The 23654-nt window shown below is 35.8% G+C and overlaps 1 protein-coding gene and 1 long non-coding RNA gene across 3 annotated transcripts in view; one reads left to right on the top strand and one right to left on the bottom strand.

Moving 5' to 3' along the window:
• LOC113071759 (tight junction protein ZO-2-like) overlaps positions 1-23654 on the bottom strand; it is a 58688-nt gene that overhangs the window by 34775 nt on the left and 259 nt on the right. Inside the window, exon 1 of one of the 2 annotated variants that reach the window (XM_026245051.1) lies at positions 14434-14581. The exons of the other annotated variant lie outside the window; for it this stretch is intronic. Coding sequence (XP_026100836.1) covers positions 14434-14457 — 24 coding nt within the window. The 5' untranslated portion in view covers positions 14458-14581. Of the gene's footprint in view, positions 1-14433; positions 14582-23654 lie in introns of those variants that run through there. 2 annotated transcript variants of the gene reach the window in all.
• Positions 11174-23653, top strand: LOC113071761 (uncharacterized). Its single transcript, XR_003280235.1, has 3 exons — positions 11174-13120; positions 21576-21617; positions 21733-23653. It is a non-coding gene; the product is annotated as an uncharacterized LOC113071761 (long non-coding RNA).

The raw sequence follows: 23654 nt of genomic DNA, 5'->3' as shown, positions 1-23654 counted from the left end.
CATATAAACAACCAACCTCACACATACACACACAGCTCAAGAATGTGACGTATCCATCAATATTGATGATTAACTGGAAACAGTCACAATACCACTCAACCTCAACTAAACCATAACGACACAAGGTTAAACCACGGTGACTTTGACAACCGGTCCGGTTGAAGCTTCTTAAAATAGATGCCTTTAATTAAATAAGTTTCTGTTTAATCTGAACCATATCCTTTTCTACACCTGATTCTCCTCTCCATGTTAAGTAAAATATACATTATTTACATTTTGGTTTTAATTTTCTGCACTTCTCTTTAGCTTTTCCTTACAAACCCACACTTCCCCTCATCCCCGTTGGCATCTGGGTCTAATTGGAGGATTGTGCCTGCAGATATCTGCCCTCAAACTACCACGGAAGCATACAATTAGTGTGGACATGTGCATTTGTTTGGCTCTCCACAATCGCTCAGAGAATGCGCTATGCAGCAAATAAAACGAATCCAGAGAGATAAAGTGAATAAAGGGCCTGATGCTGATAAGCTTAGACAGCTATCCTCCTCTCCTCCTGCGCTGGGCTGTTTTCTGTTGGTGGCTAGTGGAGATATTGTTCATAAGATGGTGATGAGAAAGACAGATAGCGAGAGAGCTAAAGATGCTGCATCTTTTGAAGGCAGTTCAGCCTGCTTCTATGAAGCACTCACCTCCTTGTTCTGGAAAAATGCTGAAAAGTTTCATAGCTATTATGGAAAATCACAAAACTGCTCGCTTCATAAATCAAAGAACGCCACTCGAATGTCCTGAGGACTTTCCAAATATTAACATGAACAACGATTCTGAGCATTTTCTCTATATGTAGTTTGCCTGAGCAAGTTAATAAACAAATATGTATTTATGAGCATGAATTAACCGTTCAACCCAAAAATTTTAATTCACCCTTATGTTGTTACAAACCCACATTTTTCTTTATTTACCATCAGGTTTGATGTCAATGAAAATCATAAAATATCACTGGTCAATCATCACTAACATCACAACTTGTCTGAACTTGCATGACAGGATTAAAGAGCTACGAAGGAAAAAACGAGCACATCGCACCGCATGCGCGTCGCAACTGCGTCGCTTCCAGTAATGAGCATGCTTATCGCACGCCTACATTGGAAATAACGAACTTGAGCGCACAAAAGACGTGATATGTGAATGGCCCTTTAAAAGACAGCGCGTCACGAGACAACTCTGGAAACCATGCTAAACCATAGCAGAACCCTGACTACATTTTATGGTTTGTGATGCTAAAGAACATTTCATGACGTCTCAGACAACTGTAAATTTATGGCTACTGTGGTTTAATTATAAACGCTATCATAATCTCATTTACCATAGTAAAATAATTTTCTTTGCCTCTATTATTTTATACTGTAAAAACTTCAACCACATTGGTTGAAAATGAATAAAGGTTGAAATATTATATTAGAAGTTGTACTTATATATTTTTTGTAAAGTTATCCAAAGGATTCATTAGCTAATAAAAAAACAATAGATTAATTATTTATTGTAATAAAAATAATCGTTAGATTAGTTGACTAATCAAATAAATAATCGTTAGATTAGTCGACAGAAAAAATAATCGTTAGTTGCAGCTCTACACTACTCCTATGTCATACGCTGGAACGCAACTCTCTCGTGTATGCATCTACAACAGTAAGGGGTATGCTAGAGATTAGGCCTATTGTTCATAAAGTTTTAAATATGGATATTTTTAACAAAATTCCTTCAGGAGGCCTTTATTCAACCCTCGGAGCTGTGTGGGAAACTTTTTATGATGGATGGATGCAGTTTATTGGATTTCTTTTGGACTATTGAAAAATACCACCCATTCACTGCCATTATAAAGCTTGGGAGAGCCAGGACTTTTTTATATATAACTCTGTGATAGTATTAGTCTGAAAGAAGAAAGTCATACACACCTCGGATGACTTGAGAGTGAGTAAATCATTGGGTAATTTAAATTTTTGTGTGAGCTATCCCTTGAAGTAAGGTCTGTGGCGAACACAAGCTCAAGATATTTTCACGTTTTATTCTACAACACAAAATACAGCAGTAATACCCCCTTGAGATTTTTAAAAGCATTTACTTGTCTTGAAAAAGGCGATCGCTAACATGTGGCTAAATGGAAATACAGAAGTTGTCAGTGACATTAAACGGGTCCTATCAAAGTCTTTATAATCCTACTCTTGCACACTATTCAAATTCAAACTTTCAGGGAAAAGGTTTTGTTTTAAATAAACATTGAAAGAACATTCTGACTGCAATACTTAAGACATCTCTGCAGGAAACCAACACCTATCCCTCCTGAGAACTAACCTAAAAAACGATCTCTTTCTCCAGTCGTATTTAGTAAACTCCGCACAACAAGGTCAAGACTCTCATCTCTCTCTGGCCTGGCCCAGTCTCAGAGGAACAGGACCCTGAGAGCAGCCTGTGAGGAGGACTCTGCGGGTCCCAATAAGCAGAGATGTTTCTGTAACACTGTTTCCTGTCAACAGGCCCATCAGCATGAAGCTGTCCACACCACACAGACCTGAGGGAACAGCATGTAAACTCAACCTGAAGACCACACCCTGTGATGGGCCTGTCTGTCCACACAAGCAGATACAACAGGTTAGACGTGTGACAAGTAGGAGGGTATGTGACGCATATACACACACACACACACACACACAAGCATTCAATCGGCTGCCACACTTGTCAACAGAACACCTGAGCAAAACAAAAAAACTGTATAATAAAACTCCCCTCGATATGATAGGAATGTCCTGGTTGATATTTATTAGCAGTCCACCCCTATGGGTTTTTAATAGCTGATACTGATATCAATAAAGCAGGGTGATCAGTTCAAATACTTTAACTTTTAATAAATTAATAAAATAGATTTTTAACGTTTTTAACAACGTTTCACTGAAAATGTATTTTAGTAAAATAAAATATACTACTTAATTGACAAAGCTAATAGTAGATTTTTGAACAAAGAAAAAATAAATTTCTATAAAATAACCGAAAAGATACTGGCAGCTCATTACACATGACATTTCTGTAAACTCTAAAACACAACGCTATTTAGTGTCAAATAAAAAATACTGAAAATAGAAAATAGTGTGTACACCTTTAAAAAATAAATACAGAAAAATTCCTTTAAATTACACAGTTCATTGTGCCCTATTTTTTACAGATTTGTTTTAGAGTGTGCAGTACATTCTAGGGCTGTGTGGTATAAGATAAGATAAAAATACAGTATTTGGACATTAAAGCTTAATATATGTCCAACAGATCTGTAAAGACCTTTTTAAGCCATTTCAGAGATAATACATATACATATATATATATATATACCAGAGATGCTCACAAGTCTCTGAGCTAGAGTCCAAGTCAAGTCTCAAGTCTCTGAGCTAGAGTCCAAGTCAAGTCTCAAGTCTCTGAGCTAGAGTCCAAGTCAAGTCTCAAGTCTCTTTATTATATTAAGTCTCTGGTTATAATAAATGTTGCATCACGTACAGCGACCCATCCAAGCTGCTTAGAACACTGCATAGCTATATATAAGGAATTCAAAGCATGTAATATGTTATTATGACAACTCTATCTATTAGCATACAATATCAACTTTGATTTTGGTATATAATCAGTGTAAACAGGCTATTGCAACATGACAAAAACACCAAGAATGCTTTACTTTTAAGTTAATATCTGTATTTTGCATTTATGGATTCAGTAATGGCCTTCTGTCTGTCCTGGCTGTATAGCTGCACACCTCTTGTCTGGCTTAAGAATGAACAAAGCTACGCTGACTTATGTTATTCATACAATACCTACTCACAAATAAACATTAAAAACAAAGCCGGCTGCAATGAATTTCTGTGCAAAACAGCTTTTACTACAAACACTTCCACACAAGAACATTGTTATTTTGATAGAGAACCAAAAATATTTAAAGTAGATAAAATTAGAATAAATAAAATGGAAATGTCTACATACTATTACTACTGTAAACTTTGCAAATAGGACATCAGCCCCTTCAAGTCAATGAACAATAACAAAGTGGGCTGCAATGAATATCTGTGCAAAACGTCATGGCTCCGCTCCTACCCAATGACAGAGGCACGCAGGTTTTTTTCCACTGGAGTACTCACGTGAAGGATGCGTGCACAACTAATAACTAATATCATCACGCTATAAAGGGTTGGCCTGCGCTGGGTGCGCCCCTCCCCCTATAACTGTTCTGTCTCGCGGAGGAGCTCATTTGTGTGCATCTGTGTGAAACACGCGCTCTGAAACACGCATAGGAAAAAAGAGCGACAGAAAGAATGGCTCCCCTCCAGCCGTGACTCGGCTCCCATCGTTCATGTTTATGAGCCGTTCAAAAGAATCGGTTCGTTCGCGAACGTCACAACTCTAACAGCGAGCTCATCTGACGTTTACTAAAAATTAACATTGTTCACGAGTCCCGGAGCTCGAGTCCGAGTCGAGTCTGAAGTCTTTCGAGGACGAGTCTCAAGTCGAGTCTGAAGTCACTGTTTGTGCGACTTAAGTCGCACTCGAGTCCGAGTCTCAAACTCGAGTCCCCATCTCTGATATATACACACATACATACATACATACATATATATATATATATATACACATACATAATATACACACACACACACACACACACACACACACATATATATATATATATATATATATATATATATATACTTACATTTATATCAATTAAATAGAAAATTAGGCTTAAAAGGGTATTTATAGATCTGATAAGTAGAAATTGTTAAAATTAAAATGGCTTAAATGCAACTAAAATGCATTTGTTAATAATCAAGGCATGTTTTCTAAACTAAATTAACACAAAAAATATTATATATATTAATTACACCAATATAACTACACCTAGTAATAAACATATGGTTTATATGTATTTTACCAAAAAACAAAACACTGACTCATGGCACAAATGAATCACTGCAGTTTTGATTAACAGATTTAAAAAAAACAGTTTGAACAGATTCACAAAAAAAATTAAAATACAAACTCTATTGCCAATTTAGCATTGACTTGGGTTTAAAAGAGTTCAAGAACAGAGTTGCTAATGAGACATCTGTCTAAATACTTAAATGGGTGGTTGATTGCGATTTCACTTTTTTACCATTAGTGTGTAATGTTAGCCCGACTACGTCAGACTTTGTAATTCTGCTCAAATTCAGTTCGCTTGTGTACTCAGTCTGAGATATATCTCAGATATCTCCATCTTCATAAAAGCAGGAAATGATCAGCGAATTTATAGTAGATGGGATAGAGCAGAGTGGAATAAAGGTAAATTATGTGAAAAAGTTTTTTTTTTTTTTTTTTTACACGCATTAACACGTTAAACTCTATAAACACAATCAAGCCTAGAATAAAAAATGTAAAAAGTCAACGACTCCTTTAAATCCTTGAGGGATTGTGAAATTAGTCTAATGACTTTAGTCCACTTAATGAAAAATGCAATAAAATAAATAGCTATATACATAACGTAGCTTAACTTCATTGCTAATTCACTGTGAATATATATATTCAATACATGGCCCAGCCCAAGCACACGCACTCATACACATCAATCCACAAACACTGCTTTGCCATTCACTCCAAAAACACTCCTCACACCTGAGGGATACAGAAACCCAAACACCTGCTCCCCTCTGCCTCTCACGGTAATGACCGAAGCAGAAACCCCAGACAGAGTAAGAGTTTAAACAGATTGATCAACAGAGGTAATGCAGCGACTGCCAGGAAAAGCTACGCTATGCGACAGGAGCCTGTGAAGTCCACACACACACCTGCACCTGCATTACCGGCTCAAGCACGCCAACTGGGATGCTTCCTTCAAACATTCAATCATATCATTATTTCTCAAAGTTTTATTTCAACAAGCAGCATCAAACTGACGCAACACAAAACCACAGATTTCCCCAAGCACAAACAATCCACAAACCCAAACGCTTCGCTGACATACAACACAACACGAAACTTTGCACACAATCACAAAACACGCCCACTAACACGATACAAACCAACTCCGTACAAATCGAGCCTACAGCGGGATCTAGGAAAGGGGGTAGAAACACGTCAATCTTCTTTCTAAGGTGGCAGCTGACGGAAGGGTTTATCCCTGGAGGATCAAGCCACCGCAAACGCCTTTTTTTCCATCCCCACCAGCAGTCTGAGCAGGCATGACGCATGCCTGGGTGAGAAGAGGATGATGAAGCTGTTCCTTAGCTCCTCGGTCTCCCCCCGCACCTCGATTCGTGCCCCTCCGCGCCGCCTCCATCTCTGGGCTCTCTGCAGGCGCACGCAGCAACCAAAGGGGAGCCAGTTCACACTCATCTCTCCCCATGGCCACCCGACCTCCAATCTAATTAAGCTCTGAGGCGGAGAAGATTAGGTGCCCGGAGAGAGAGGGAGAGGGAGAGAGAGAGGGACTATAAATAAGACTCACGGAGCCACGGCGAGTCCTGAACGACTGCACAGCGCGTGCCCACTTTCGGCACAGCACCGTTTTCATGTCTGCTCTCCCTCTCATACTCTCACTATGATTCTGCCGGCTCTCTTCTTATGTAATCCTAATACACAACTGGCCTACATTTACATACACACACACAGATCAATACCTGCATATTTGTGTGTACAGACGAAGTGTATTAGCCTGTGCACACACACACTCTCTCAAGAAATCCCAAGAGACTGCAGCGATCTGCAGGACAACAGTATTCACTTTAATATTTCAACATTGTGTATCGCTGAGGAAAAAATTGCAACGTTTTTAAAATGCTTTAGCAGGGTAGCTCTCACTTGCATTTGTATTCATAGCATACAAGTATTTTAGTGTTATCTATTTATCAGTGATCCATTTCATTTTGCCGAAAACCGAAACTGAAAGTAGTTTATTAAATAAAATAAAAATCAACACTTTAAAAAACTTACTATAAATACAACATTTAATAATTTTTTACATATATTTTTATATGTCTCATTACAAAATATGGCTTATTGCATTTAGTTGTTCAAAACCAAAACCTTCGGCAAACTTATGTTGCAACTAAAATATATCATCATTTATTTCTTAAGGATAATGCAGTCCCAACGAAAAAGGGTCACGATCGTGTGTTGGATCCGCATGCGGTGAGTAAAACTGCTTCAAATATCTCTGTGTTATTAACTTAGCTATCGGCGCGTAAGCACATCAAGTAAACAACATGCAATGTTGTCATCAAACTGCACTTTCCACATGTACAGCTTAAAAAAAAAAAAAAAGACGACAAAGTGGAACTTAGTCATTTTCCAAAACCGCTAAGCAAATATATACAGTTTCAGTACATACCACATAGAGACTGATTGCTGATGCTGCTCTTGTTCAATTTCAGCCTCTGGATCTGATTCTGGATCATAAATATACGCTGAATCTGACTGTTAGTCGTGGTTTGTTTTGGTTGGTTTTGTCCTCACAGTGTCACAGCTTCCAGACGCGCTCAACCCAAAAGCCTACTGACGCTCGTGATTCTTTAGCTCCGCCCACACGTCACGCCTCTAGGTGCTCGTGTTTTTCCGGGAAAAATCGGTACAGACTATCTTTCTCTTATGAATATAATAACACTAAAGACTTTTTGGAGTTATGAAGGATGCAGTACTACTCTATAGGTACTCAAGATTAACAGGATATTGAGTGAAAACGAGCATTTCACCCCCCCTTTAATGATGTAGGCTTGGATTTGTAAACATAAGACAATAAGAGATCATGGGTCATAAACCAGGCACTCACAATACTATCTCTGTTAGCGGTGAAATGAAGATTAGATGGTTTTACGCCTACTAACAATCTCTTGCCGTCCCTGTCCATATTAGCAATCTATCAAGCAATCTATCCCTAGTCCTTAACGAGTAACTTATTAAATGAAGACGACCTGTTGATGCACCTAGCAGCTTATACACACATGCTTGACATCATTTCAGTTACTGTACAATTTAATTATACAGGCCTAGGCATTTTCAAATCAGACAGATGTAATGACCGATTATGAATTTACACACATAAACTTACAAATGTTACCTTATTACACGTTAATATTGTAAAAAATTATTATGTTATTCCTGTGGGGGCAAAGCTGAATTGCAACAAATATATACAAATAAACAAATGTCTTCTTATGATACATTTTTATAACAGTTGTGCTGCTTAATAATTTTGTAAAAAACACAATTTTGGTTAAATCAGTATTTTGATGAATTCAGTATTTGGAAAATTTGAAATAATGTTTTGTGACATAAATATTTTGATAAGTTTAATGCATCCTTACTGAATTCAAATATTAGTTTCTTTAATAAAAAAAAAATACCATGACCTTGTTGTTGCTAGCACTACGGGAATGTAATAATGTCTAACAATAACAGCAACAATGTGTCTCAACAAGCTGTTCCATGACAAACAAGTGGTTGATTCTATTATTTAGTACTGACACTAAAACAGACACTAATTTAACACATGACCAAAAAGCAAAAAGGCTTGACATTATTTCCTTTGAGAAAACAATAAAACCCCAACAGAAAAAAGCACAGCTACTCTTTCCTCAGAACACTGGGGTGTAAAAATAGAGCAAAGTGAACGCTTACACTTCCAGAGAAAGCAGCACAGGGACAGACATCAACAGACTGATGCTCTTTGTTTGCTCCACTGGACAGGCAGTCCTCCAAAATAAAGCACTGTCTCAGATAACAACTCCAACAACTGATGGAGAAAGAAAGTCTTTATAATCTAGACACTTTGAACAAGTATCTCTGGGAGTGACACTGGAAAATGTAATCCAGAAATCAGTGTGTCTTTTGGAAGAATAAATACTCTGAAAACAAGTGAAAATAAGTTACCTATAGCAGTAATATTTTTTTTCTAAATTAGAACAAATAAATAAATAAATTACAAACAAAAACCCCAACAAAAATAATCAAAATTCATGTAAAAACACTGTTTGTTAAAGCCATTCAAATCAATATAATCTAGGTGTTTTGGTATAAAAAAACAACAACATAAAATGCAATATTATAAAAAGTAAAATCAAATATTATAAAGATATCCGATAAAGCATCAAAGATTCTTAAATTATAAAGAGTATTCTGCCCTCCAATCACTCTAGCGGTACTTTAATGACAACCGAACTACAAGTGTGAACGCATCCTTAAACAACTACAAAACCCCGCCTCCAATAAGATTAGCAGAGTTAGCATCCCACATGACAAACAGAGACTGCATTAGACTCTATAATGCTGTCACAGAGACAAATGTGATTTGTGTAGACACCTATTTCAGTGATATCTGTCAGGATGCAAAACATTTAATGTGTGATTTTAAAAATTAAGATAAATCACGATGTAAATGGCTGCAAATGCCCTTCACTATTTCTACCTTGCAATTTAACAAATACTTTTTCAACACCACATACACAGTCCTCTCTGCATATACCATGACATATAACAAGCTCAGAGAAATAGCCTGCGTTCCTCTGTGAATTCAGAGAGAATTCTGCTCAAGCTGTGAGCGAGCTGTTAGCACATGATTAAGAGTCTCCTTGAAATTCATTGTCACTTTCCATATGCTTCCTGCTGTAATGAAACATTTCCCCCTTTCTGCATGTTTCCTTAAATAATAGACACTTCCTATTTTAGCAAATAACTGCCCATAACAAATTAATTGTATAATTAATGCTTAAAACAGTTATGGCACATTGTGATAAATCTAAACCATCTAAAAACCGTGCCATTCAGAAGTTTGAGATTAGTAAAAACAAACAAAAAAGAAAGATATTAATACTTTTATTTAGCAAGAATGCACTAAATTCATCAAAAGAGTCAGTAAAGACGTTTAGAATGTTACAAACAAATTCTCTATCAAATAAAACCTTTGAACTTTCTATTAATTAAAAATAAACTAAAAACAATGTTTCTTGCCTGGCAAATCAGCAATATTTGAATTATTTTTGAGACTCGTGTGACTACGAGGACTGGACTAATGATGCTGAAAAAGTAGGAATTACATATTAAAACATAAATAGAAAACATTTTATTTAAATTGTTGTAATATTTCAAAATTGTTCTGTATTTTTTAATCATCAAATAAATATCCTAGTTAAACATAAAACATTAAAACGTTTTTAAAAACCACCGACCCACAAGCTTATGAATGGCAGTGTGTGCATCAAAACAAGATATACATATAAAACTGAACTCAAAATGCAATACATACAAAGTAGGGATGCACGATATTGGATTTTGGCCGATATTCGATATGCCGATATTTTCTAAATAATTTTGGCCGATGCCGATACCGATATCGATATATATACAAATATATACTGATAAATTTAAACTTTAATTTTACTGAAGAGAAATCCATGTATCTCTTCTGTACTGATTCTACCATAAATTTATTATTTTACAAATGTAGACAGACATTCACATCTGAAAAACAGGTCAATTATTTCACTTGGAGAATATCGGTTTGGCTCATCGGCAGAAATATTCATATCGGCCGATACCGATAATGGTCATTTTAAGCTTTTATCGGCCGATACCGATGTTGTGCCGATATTATCGTGCATCCCTAATACAAAGCTTGATTAAGAATTGGATCAGTTGAAATGAATTGAATCAGTCCTGATCTGAGAAACTAACGCATTAAACCAACGCCATGTTCATGTCTTATTAAACGTTGTCTCTAACCACTCTAAAATATTAAACAGTTCTGTTCCCACAAATAAAAAAATCATGCCATTAGAAATTATGTAAAAGTATCAGCACTTTTACATCAACGTCATCAAAGTTAAGCATTCAAAAATTGATAGAAAAACTGTCTGAATACTTGGGCATGTTCTTAAGAGACACTTCAGAAAGTCCATATTACTAGTGACACTTCTTTTAGACAATAAATCAAAATGAAAGTTCAGAAACACAAGTGCATCCACATCCTTTTCCAGCATCCTAAACCAGGTGACTCTGTTCTATTCCAACTCATTTGAAGCGCCGTTTAATCTTCAAAGAGAAACAAAATGTGCCATTTCACCAAGCAACTGCCAGATTTTCCAACACCGCCAACCTAGAGTACAAAACTAACCGATGCCCAATTATTTCCCTTCCTTTTATGAGGCTTTAACAGTGTTGTCTACATCGAATTGGTGTTTATAAAGAGGGTCAGCGTGCATTTTAGATAGGGGTCATGCATTCTGTAGTAGGGCAGGAGACGCCTGGCACATTTAAATGCATGGTGTGAGATAAATGTGTGGATGGCCCAGGCTTATCAGTATATCACATTGAATTTCTTCAAGTGGCTGGTTGAGGGCTGTCGGACATAAAAACACGTCCAAAAGGCTACAAGAGATGAGGCGAATTCTTCTAGCGCCACTCCTTCTGCTAATATTAAAACAGCTAGCGTTTCCTCCATGTTCCCAGGGATGACACCTCACTTAGCCATCTACCCTCCTGCTATGTGATGTAAACGATACCATGAACTGCTTTCTGGCATTGGATGTTGAAACATTATACACACACACATAAAGAGAGAGACTTAGCATCTCAGAATAGCAACTCCACAACACTCGGTAATTGCCTCCTATGCAGCTGGAGGCATGTTAAATGGTGGACACTGAAAAAAATAAAAATAAAAATAAAGAGCATGTAAAGTGGGTAAAATTTAAATCAGCCCATGCAGGGGAAGCTTCTCCTGGACGTTTATCAGTCATGTCCTCATCAGTCGAAGCTCATCTGAGTCCAGGCTAAAGCCTCGAAGCAGAAGTGGAAACTGGGCCGAACGCCTATCGCGAGTGTTTGTTATCTGTGCTTACTATCCTCATGCTGGGTCCTGCAGGGTGCTGGTATGAATGTGAAGGACCAAAAGAGAAATTTAAAAGATTAAAGTGTGCTTTCTGTATTTCTGTATTTATTATTACTGAAATAACACTAATAAAACACAATGAAAGTATTACTTAATAAATAAAATCGACTTAGCACTACTGGTACTTTTAAAGAGGGCGGACTTAAAGACCTCTGTATTTAAAATTAGCATTAAGAAAATTGGGCTCATTTAAGCTTTTAGTTGTTCAGTTCACAAGAATTAGACCCTTTGAATACAACCCTAAGGCTACGTTTACACTAGTCAGAGAGTGTGTGGAGACTGAAAATATGTCTGTGCTAAACTTTCACTTATCCTCCAAATCCCACATAAAATCGGAGAATTTATTAGTCATTGGCTAATATTAGACATCATTTAGTAGCCTAGGTAAAGATTTAGTCGCAGATGCGAGTGATTTACTTGCAATGTAGAGGGTTGCTTTGACCTCTAGTGCTCAAGTATATACACAAGCATTCTTAAACAAGAGGCATCATCATGCAAGTGATGAGTTTCAAAGAAACAGAGATGGACAGGAGGCAGTGTCATCCTCTGTGAGGGTTTCCAGCCTAACCACCTTATATAGACCATTGCTGCTGTGCAATCTGATGCCACTCACTAAAATTTTCAAAAGAAAATGGGCGAAGCGCGGCGCCAGTTATTCTGCCACAGTGATTTTACATCCCTGGTACAAGGAGGCATCTAATCCAGAACAGCGGCATGTTTCCCATGATCTCGGCGTGGGATTGCAGGGTTCATGTAAACCAGTGCTCACATAATCTTATTATAATGAGTTTTACACTGATGCATAATCTGTAGAGCCTTTTCTAAAATAACTCGCAGCACTGAGAAAGAGGTCACGCTTTAATGTACACAATGAGAGCAAAACAATAGTTGTCTAACTCTTAGTTAGGAGATGATGTGCAAAGCCTGCTCATCACGAAAACAGAGGTCATTAGGAAGCCACGCTTGACGCACACCCAAACATCTATTCTAAGTGACAAACTCCCAGGCATGTTTAGAGCACAGACTAATTTTACCCACTTCTCATCTGACCTGACCCTTCACTGTGAGACATTTCTGTAATTGTCTGATGAACCCTCAGGAGTGGAAGAGTTCCGGAGAACATATGTGCTGTGTATCGATGCACGTTACGAGAGAATAAAACCAGCATGCAAGGTAAAAATATATGTATGTATGTCTCTGTGTGTGCGTTTTGGCAAATTTCTGACAAACAAAAACAGCTAACAAACAAATTACCAGTTAACATTGAGTTAACTTTACCAAGTTAATCTGCGTTGTCCTTTCGAATGACTTTGTCAGCATATTGATTAATGTACTGAATTAAAATTATTTTTAACGAGCAATGCTTATCTTATAATAACATATAATGGAATTTAAGTTTTACTGCATTTTTTTTTGTATTTGTGTTTTAAAAGCAACCGCAATGAAGAATCATGACGTACATTGTTTATTCTGTGTGGGCAGTTATAAGTGTGTATAAGTGAGTCACTCAGGATACCATGTGACACTCACTTGTTTTTAATGGCAATGTGTTACTGAAACATTCTTCCAGGATTTCCAGAGGTTTCCGTACATTCCAACGTGCCAACACGTTTGCTAATGCCAGCTCTAAGAAAAGCTCTAGTTCAAAATGACACAAAAAAAAAATAAATAAAAAAATACAAACAAAAACAAGGCTGTGCTGAGAAAGATAATTTGTTTGCCAAAACATTTGTTGTTTATGGTCCTCTGTGTTTGGTAAACTGATACGTGCAATCTGGTTATTTAATCAGCGGAAGGTAAAAGCAAGCAAAGAAACCCCAAACAAGCCATCAAACAACATATAATAAGCCCAAACATCAATGCGTTATCAAAGAAAACTGTATTTGTTATTAATTACCAATAATTAAAACTTTATTTTTTATATATTTAATATAATTGTTAAAGCAGAAAAGAACAAAATATACAACTTTTCCCTAAAGAATAGAACAGACAGATAGAATGAGAGTACGACAGACAGACAGAAAGACAGAATGTTAGAACGATACACAGAGCGACAGAACTATAGAACAACACCATAGTTGTATAAATTACATAATTATAGATAGATCAAAAGAATGACAGAATGAAATAAAACAATTGAACAATAGATAGACAGATGGATAGATACATAGTCCTATCTATCTAATGTAAAACCTTTAAAAATTCATTCATAATAAAAGAATGGTAAGCTTTAGCAGATGCCGTCATCTAGTAGATTCAGGTTTTAGCTTATTTTCAAAAGTGAATTTTGCTTCACTTGATTCAGTAATTAAAGTCACACACCAGCATCAGCTATGAATGCCTGCATCTTACACAGCTCAGGTCGAGCTTTACAACAGGTCAAATGTCCAGCTATGAAAAAGCACCATTACACAACAGCGTTCAAACAGCACAGAACACTTTTCCTTTAGGTGTCAGGTGCACACCTACAGCCCTGCAGAGGTTACCTGACGCAGAAACCTAACAGCCATCCTGCGCAGTAATTCTCAAGTGCATCCGAGATCCTCAGCTATCCACATTGCTTTGCTTTGCCGAGTAAACGCATTCAAATAAAACAAACAAATGAGGAAAGATAAGAAGGTAGCAGATTACACCTGTATACTTCCCATAATGCTTTGCATAGGGGGAAAAAATGGATCTGCCCACAGGGACATATAAGGGCACTTGGCTCTGCCCACACTGCAGGTTTCAGCCAATGAGGTTGAGGGTTTCTGATGATGAGCTGAAAGGTAATATGATGAACACAGGAGAGTCTCTTACTCACAGCAGATGACACAAATCTGCCGCTCAAGAAACCAACACTCCCTCTCTTTGTTTTCCATGAGGGATACCAAGACGTTTCCGAATGACTGACTAGAGCTCCACTGGGAATTCGAGAGCGGTCACTAAATAAAAGAAACCTCAAAACCAAAGCATGTCGAATGCCAACAGGCTGCAGGCCAGCGGGGGGAGGGTGGGGAAGGGAACATTTGTGTCTTTTTAAGGACGGTGGATTCTTATTGACATTTCAAACCTTGTGGTCTTATTCTTTTTTTCTCTCAGCTAACGTGCTGACGGATCACAACGCTTTCTGAGAAAGGGAGGTATTTGAGCTTATGGTGTAGGAATATATGAGCACCAAAGCCATTTCATGTTCCAGATAATGTGAGTTTAGGGACAACAGGGATAACATAGAACCAGCACTTCAACACAACAATTAAAATATGTATTTACACAGTTTCAAATTAATTCAAGAAAATAATAATCAATTTAAAATCAACTAAAATAAAATTTAAATATATATATATATATATTAGTAATACATTAAATATTAATAAATTAAAATACAAAAATTAAAATAATAAAAAGTAAAATAAAATAAACGGTATCTGAAATAAGAGATCATGATAAATATGTCCAAGGTGCAATAATGTCAAAAGAATAAAAAATAAAAAAGCCTGTGGGCCTGATTCATTTCAATTCTGTAGAAACTTTAAAACAATATTATTTAAAAAGAAAAAATACTATTTGCAACTGCAACTAATTATTTTGATAATGAAAAAGTTGGATGATTATTATTTTTTGATTAATCAGAAAAAAAGCCTCTTTTTTTTAATTGACAAAAAAAAAAACTTCCACATCCAGCCCAATGCTGTCCTTCAAACAAACGTGCCACCTGAATGCTATGAAAACATACCGTATGTTGAATATATCTCTATGCTATAAATTATGTGTAAAAAAGTAATAAAGCACAGTTTAAACAGACTAATGGAGAAAGGCCAGTTTAATTCCCAATATTAAAAATGTAAAAACACAAACTCAGTATTTTCAGATATAGAGGAGCTCACATTCACTCTGAACACATTATCACTTACAGTCATTTCTTTATTCTGTAAATGTAAAAAAATGTCTTACAATTATATTCAAATCACACTCGGTTATCCCTTTACAGTTACTTACCATCATAAAATACTTGAATTGCATGTTGACTTTTAAACTTAAATTTAACGTCTAATAACATATATCAGCTAAATTAATACCAGTGCAGAATATACATTTTCTCCCTCTTTGCTGAGTTCTGTCTGTTTGATGCACAAGGATGCACCGTCACTCATTCAGTGAAGTCTGAAGTTTAATGCAGACTGTCAGGACAAGCCTTCATGCAAAATAGAAACATTCACGTGAATCCCTAACATTTACAGAAGGATATCACTGTAAAATGCAGTTTAAGCACGGAGGAAACATGTCTCTCAAGCTCTCTGCTTTAAATCCATGAAAATAATGTAGCACTCTTGGTTTGAGGCATTACTTGACAAAATACACTCAATGTTTAAAATAACACCATATACACACATAGTATAAGGGTACCAGGAAGACTAGTTTTCTTCCCACAAGTGGACATTTAGATATTGGATCACCTTTATGTCACATACAGTAAGCAGGCTTAACAGTTTTCCCGTCCTCAATCTCCCCCTCTTCCTCTGAGGGTCTCTCCAGCATGAGAGCTTCATTGTTTCGGAGAGCATTTATGGAGGAACAATGCTCCACTTTCACTGCCTGTGTCTCGGTGCACTATTGTAAAAAAAACTCTTTATTCATCCACCATCCCACGTTCTTTTGCTGTCTGTCTCAGGTCACAACTCTGACACACACTATAATTGCTCTATAAATGGATTTGTGCAAATATTTGTAATCCCCAAAGCATTAGTGTTTTTTTTTTCCATAGATAAATGCAAAAGATCTAACTGGGTTAATTGAGGATCAAAATACATTAATGTAATAAGTTCAGATTTAATATTTAATTGTTTTTGCTGAATAAATGTAAATATTTAGATATAATATACATTTCAGTTTTAGTAATTATATTTTAATTCACAATGAAACAGACTGAATAACTGGAGATGTCTGGCATAGATCAAAGGAGAGACGTTTGTCATTTTTGCCATCAAGGTTATTTTACAGTAGTTAACTATACTATATATAAACATTTATAACCAAAACAAAACAATAAAATACCAATTAAAAAACACTTTTGTTTTAACGTTAACTAAAATAATAATAAAGAAAAATAAATAAGATTAATTAAAACTATACAGACACTGAAAAAAAAACTACTACTAAAACTAACTAAAATTAAAATGAAAAATTGAAAATGTACAAATAAAAATGTATTAAGCATTTTTAAAAACTATACAATTATCTTTACATTATTTATGTTTATATTATTATTATTTATATTATTTATACTGTTCACCAGCAGACGTTCCGTGGTCAATTTTTATAAAAAAAAATTTTCATGAAACAAAAAACATAAATGGATGAATCATTCACAATAACATCTATATACATGCATTCAGAACTTGAACTTCTGAATAGCACTAGTACTTTACTAACGAATGAAAATAATAAATTATCATAAGATGCAACTGAAAGACTAAAAAGAATAGCCTATATACATTTTTGTCCTCTATCATTGTTTTTTCAAAAACAATTACATGCTGGCGGCCCTGTTAAGTAATCTCACCAAGCAATCGCTAATGAATCATATTCTCAGGGGAAATCAAAATAGGCCTTCTAGACAACACATTTGCCCTCCAGCTAAAAAAAGGCATAATTTTATGACTAAGTAATTGCAATAATATCTGCTTCAAATTTACACTGAGGTACATTCAATTAAACCATAAATTAAAGTAACACCCCAAACCGATGAAACCCTTAATGGGAGGGAAAACTTTCCATCACAAGGTTATGAAACTTAAATTAAAATAAGCATGACCTGGGATTACAAAACAGTTATTGCATCCACAACACATGACTCATGTCAAATTTGATAGAGGAGGACAGAGATGCACTTCCCAGAAATCTCTGTCATCAGTGTAGTGATTAGCCCAACGTCTGGAGAGCCGTAGGGATGTAATGAGTTTTCTCTGTGCACAGGGTCAGCAATCTTTAGGGTGTGGTACAGTTCAAGCAATGCACCAGAGGAAGCAAACTGTAAACTGTCCTCATCCTGTACGTTCCTAGATAAGCCCAATCTTATTCCTTGCGGCCAGGGAGGAAATAACAACTTCTGGAAAGTAATAAGACTATGTCTTACAAGTCAATCTGAAAGAAAACAAGTGGACCTTTTTCTTTTAAACTAAATTTTGATGAGAAGACAGGAAGCAACAGTACAAGAGAACTGATCTTGACATTACTCTGTGTGTCCTACTGAGATCAAACAATCACACAGCTTGCATGTACTGAACTACTGATAAATGTGTATGTATACAGGATGTACACCCTGAGAGAGAAGGGCAAACGGCCTAAAATATTCAACACAGAGGCTCAAACTGTTCCATGTCAGTTAGAAGCATTTCCTGCCACAAAATCAAAGAAAAACATTACTATTTCAGGCTAAAATGTTCAAAAAGCGCCTCAGCTAGGTTCCTATAGCAGCTCTTAAGATCCGTTCAAAACAAGAACGAGATCTATGACTACATTAGCATCCACACTGATGCACAATCACGTTCTGTTTATTATAAACGTGCGCTGCAGTTTTGCCATCGTTCAGGATGGATTAAAATGCTTCTTCTTTTTTTTCAATGTTTTGATCATTCATCAGCTGGCTAATAAAAAGATCATTTTAAAGTGGTTCCAACAATAGCATTACTCTATGATTGGTTCTGGTGTGAACTCTTCTTGCAATTCTTTTATATTTAGAATGACTGGTGTGAACAAGCCTTTAAAAGGTCATAACCACCATAAACATTGAGGGGGACAAATCATCCCCAATAATCAAAAAAGGCCAGATTGTCTACCTCAATATTTGATATTTTTGATGTGGTTCTGTTTGTTAGCAGGATGAAAAAGTTTTAGAGTTACACTTTAAGGCTGGCCATTGGTCTAACAGCGATCGTCAATGTCAAAATCTTTGAGATGGCCAATCAAATCACAGAAGGAAGGTTTTACTGTTACCAAACCCAAATCCTAGCAAGATGCTTCAGTTTTTTTTCTTTTTTATTCAGTGTGAGATATTATATATTTAATATTCAAGTAGCTAAACATTTAATATTTGTTTACTGTTTTAGAAAATGTTAAACAACCAACAGTAATATTCAGTGACAAACTACTTTAACTTATTTAAATACTTCCTAAAATTGAAAATACAGGATGAATCATTTGCGTAATTCATAAATAAATTTGATGAGACAAGAAATATTTAGCCATTTTGTGTTTCCATATTTTAAAATACAAATATTATTTGCAAATAGTTCAAATTCACAACTTTTAAGTCCATAAAAAAAAGATAATTACATCACCCTACCCTCAATGTTCAAGACTTGGTTACAGCCTTGACTCTTAGTGAGCCAGATACGCCAAACAAAAGATCTTTTATTACAGAGTTATAGTTTATCTTCAAGCAGAAGCAAATTACAGCTCTTCCCCTCCAAGAAACATTTGACACAATCACTGTTTGCCACACAGCCCATTTAGATTTATAGTGAGACGGCAGTTTTGGCATCAAAACTGATTATTAACACATATTTAACTAATTTAATCCTTTGAAGTGAATGTGAGAGACAGGTGGAACCATTATTGAGTCTGAACCACTACGACGGTGCAGACTGTGCAGGAGGACGTGCCGAATGCCCTTGTGCCTGGCACGAAGCGTTCACAATAAACCAGCTGTGATATGACATGCACTGGTGTATGTGCAGACGTAAACAACATCAGGATGTCTTTCAAAATAATGCACAAACACAACAAGACTACAGTACTTTGTGTGTTGTTTTTGTCCTCGTTCAGGACGTGCTTGTCTATTATCAGAGGAAATTATGTCTGAATATGAATATCTGCAAACAGAGAATCCTAATTAAAAGGTATGATTGAAGCAGAAAAACCAAAGCCAAGCGGCCTCGTGGGAGATTAGAGGCAACTAGCCAGAATTAAAAGCCTTCTAGTGGATTAAGCCAGATTCAAGTATGTTGCTCCACATGTTTGGTCAGGGGGAGCAAGCTGCCCCAGACGTGTCCGATTAGAAACTACAGTAAAATGCTAAACAATACAAAAGAATTTCAACAGTAATCAGGACTCGATAGCATGAGCTTTTCACGTATTTCATCTATTTAGGAACATGGGTGTGAAAAAAGGTCAACACAGCCTAACTTATAGCAAAATTTGGTAGAAGTTTGATTGCATCATAATATTTGCTGTTAATAGTGTCCGTTGTCTGTTTGATTACGTCTTTAATTGATTTTTCGGTACATTTCTGCCATATGTACATAAACTTAGTCACCACTGATAAGCTACTACAAAATATTATAAGCATTATTTTTCTGTAAAGTTGCTTTGAAATGATTTTTATCATAAAAAGCGCTATAAAAATAAAATAAATTGAACAATGTGATTGTTAAACTTTAAAATTACTATTTAATCAAATAAATATGAGCGTTGCATGTTTTAAGTTAACAGCATGGCAATCAGTCAGTGAATAAAGATAAACTATGACAGCGTTTAGTGTTTATATTGTACTACAGTATGTTGTAGATGGTTTTAAGAGAGCATATTTTATCTTCTTGAATGAGCTGCCAGCAATAGTAAAGCATAGACATTTTAAAATAAGAGTCTTGGTATATTTCAGGGCTGTTTATAGTATAAACACCTTCAGTATGCATGAAGTTTTTTTATTATAATTGGAATTTTGGTTACACAATAAACTCTATCTAGCATCAGTAAACTATCTGGCAGATAAACTATCTCCCCTAACATGGTGTTTTCAACTTGAAGCAGCACTGTGCAGATCGATCAGTGTATGACATCAGTACTGTGGGATGTCAAAAGTACTACTGTCTGCTCCCTTATAGCTCTCGTGGTACTTTGATGTCGTACACTGAAGTTGAACTCAATAAATAACTAGAGGACATAAGCATCAACGTTTCACACACTCAATTACGAGTTACTGTCATTACCGTTAGTTACTACAGCCTACAGTTTTCTAGCTAGCAAATGCATTTTACCAAACGAGTATGGCAAATCTAAATAAGCTGCTAGAGGGAGCATTTATTCAGGTTGTAACTGTATTTTCAGTTGAGAGAGACAGAAGCTTTCCCACGAATGAGCTTGGTCAGGAATGACAGTGTTCATGGTGACCAATAGCTATTTAGTTAAAAAAAAAAAAAAAATCTGTAATAAAAAATTGTAAGTAGTTTGTATAAGTCTATATTGCACTATATTCAGATTTAGAAGTAATTTGACAAACATGCAGAAATGATTTCCCTACACAGCATCTCTCAAATCTCATTTGACAAGCCATGTTCTGCTACAGCAAATGAAATAATCAGTGATGATACAATATTACATTACCATGTCTATTTTTAATCTGAAGATGGATGCAAATCAGGTAGATGTGTTTGTCACTGAATGATTCACCTCAGTTCAAATGTGCAGAATGATCAAAGATTTCCAGAGAATGGTCTGGTGTTCCTCATACAAAGCTATCAAACTAATTTACAAGATTTGAAATTTAGTATACAAGTCTCACTACTTTGTTTGTCCTTTTGGAGCTTGAAAGGTCATTATAAATGAAGCTCTGTGAAGACTGATTAAAAATTGACCTTTTGTATTACAGTGAAAAAAAATTACAGCATACACATTTGGGAATAACATAAGGGTAAGTAAATAATAGAAATTTCGTTTTTAGAAAAACTTGCATGCATAAGAACATTAATATTGCATCTGAATGCATCTAAATGTTATGGATAATTGCTTTTGTGCACATTCTACAGACAAACGAGGCCTAAAACTTTCATTACATGAACTTGAATATTGCTCACAGAAACAGTAAGACTTTAAATCAGGTTTGTGAGAGTGAGTATAAGAAGATTGGCTCTTGAGAAGCTATAAGTCTGGGTGTGATTATAACAACTCTTCTCATCCTAACATCAGAATCGGGCCTCTTCACTCCTGAATAATGAGATCTGATAATCTGCAGCCCAAGCTGCTCTCCCGCTGGGCCAAACCAGACAGAAAATACCAAGCCAAATGAGGGGGCCACTGGGGCGAATGCAACACCTCCACACTGAAGCGACAACATCAGCCGACCCATGTGGATGAAGCAAGCAATAAGAAGCAAGTTTGAGTTGTAAAATGTAGTGCGCTGCCTAAAGAGACTGCATTTTTGCTCCAAAATGCATTCTATGTAGGCAGCACACAGGTAATGAGACACAGCCATTTTTACTCAAAGTGAGTCAAGGTGACCTGGTCCCACTCCCAGCACACACTCACAGAGAGCTCCAGGAATAGTTTCTGCATCACTAACAGTTTAAAGATTATTTTCTGATGCAATAGTCGTTGAGCTGATATGAAATCATATATACTAGAGCTGATGCAAAGACTTGAGTTATTGGAAAGTTCACAGTCAGAAGTTTGGACAGACTTGACTGAATGATTTCATCTTTATCCTTATATTTTAAAAAAATTTAAGAAATTTTACTTAATGTAAATGCTTGAAGGAACTAGTTTTATAGGCAAATATAAATCTTGTGTTTTTTTGGCTAGAGAGAAGAGGCCATAATACGCTTGTGATAATTTTGCTGCCGATATAAAACAGGATTTTATTGTACCTTTTTGTGTTAATTTCATTTAAAGCAATAAGTGATCACTGTATCTATAGATAATTATTTTTTATAACCATATTGATTTTGCTGTAGACTTTTATGTGCTCAGTAACAACAGCTTTTTTTACCCAGATCATGCCTTTTTCGTGGTGAAAAATGCAAATAAATATTTAAATATATACTGAATATTGGAGAAAGTGAAGGAAAAGCAATCAACAAGTGTCAGGCATACTTTCAAACTCTAATATGGTTTAAAAAGCATCCTAAAGAAATTACTTGTAAGATCATTTCCATTTGTTTATCATTTTGTAGACGGTATATAGGCTACTTCCTTTACTTTGTTTTGTGTTATTTCATTACTTTAACTTTATGGTTATACAAAATGTGGATAATAATACAAAAAACTGTAGGTGTGTCCAAACTTTTGACTCATGTTTTCCAAAACCAAATACTAAAAATGCATATACTAGTGCTTTACAACTTGCTTAATAATATAGTTTAGAGGTATAAAATGCTCAATACCAAACTGTTTGAAACGGAATAAAAATGAGCTAAACCTGTAATTAGGAAAAGAACGTTAACACAACACCTGTGCCTGTATTGTTTTTTGACATATAACAACAATCTCTCTCAATTCCTCACAGGAACACAAGAGACCAAACGACAAAGCGTCAAAGTAAAGTTAAATCCTGACTTTCCGGTCAAACATGTCAGCAACTCGCAAAGCGAAAGCACAACAAATGTACAACAATACCAGTTTTGTTTCTATGAAATTGTATTTAGACGTGGGCGTCTCTTAATGACTAGGAAACACAGCTAAAGTTTATTAGAAACGGTTCAAAAAGTAAATTATTTGGAATAAAGTTGACAGGAGAGTGCTGCCCTGAGGGAAACTCAACAGGTGAAGCTCACAGCGAAGCATTCCACCCAGTATCCGTGAATAAACCTTATTATCACAGACAAAATGAATATACACTATGTGTGTTAAAACATTTTCATATTCTAACGCTTAAGTTTTATTCCACAAAGAAATAAAAAAAACTGTTTCGGAAAAATTATAACGTTACATGACATTCCTCAAGGCAGCGATA

The sequence above is a fragment of the Carassius auratus genome, unplaced genomic scaffold (genome assembly GCF_003368295.1).
Source record: "Carassius auratus strain Wakin unplaced genomic scaffold, ASM336829v1 scaf_tig00008058, whole genome shotgun sequence".
NCBI lineage: Eukaryota > Metazoa > Chordata > Actinopteri > Cypriniformes > Cyprinidae > Carassius > Carassius auratus.
Note: the sequence above shows the minus strand (reverse complement) of the source record. Positions and strands in the feature narration are given on the sequence as shown.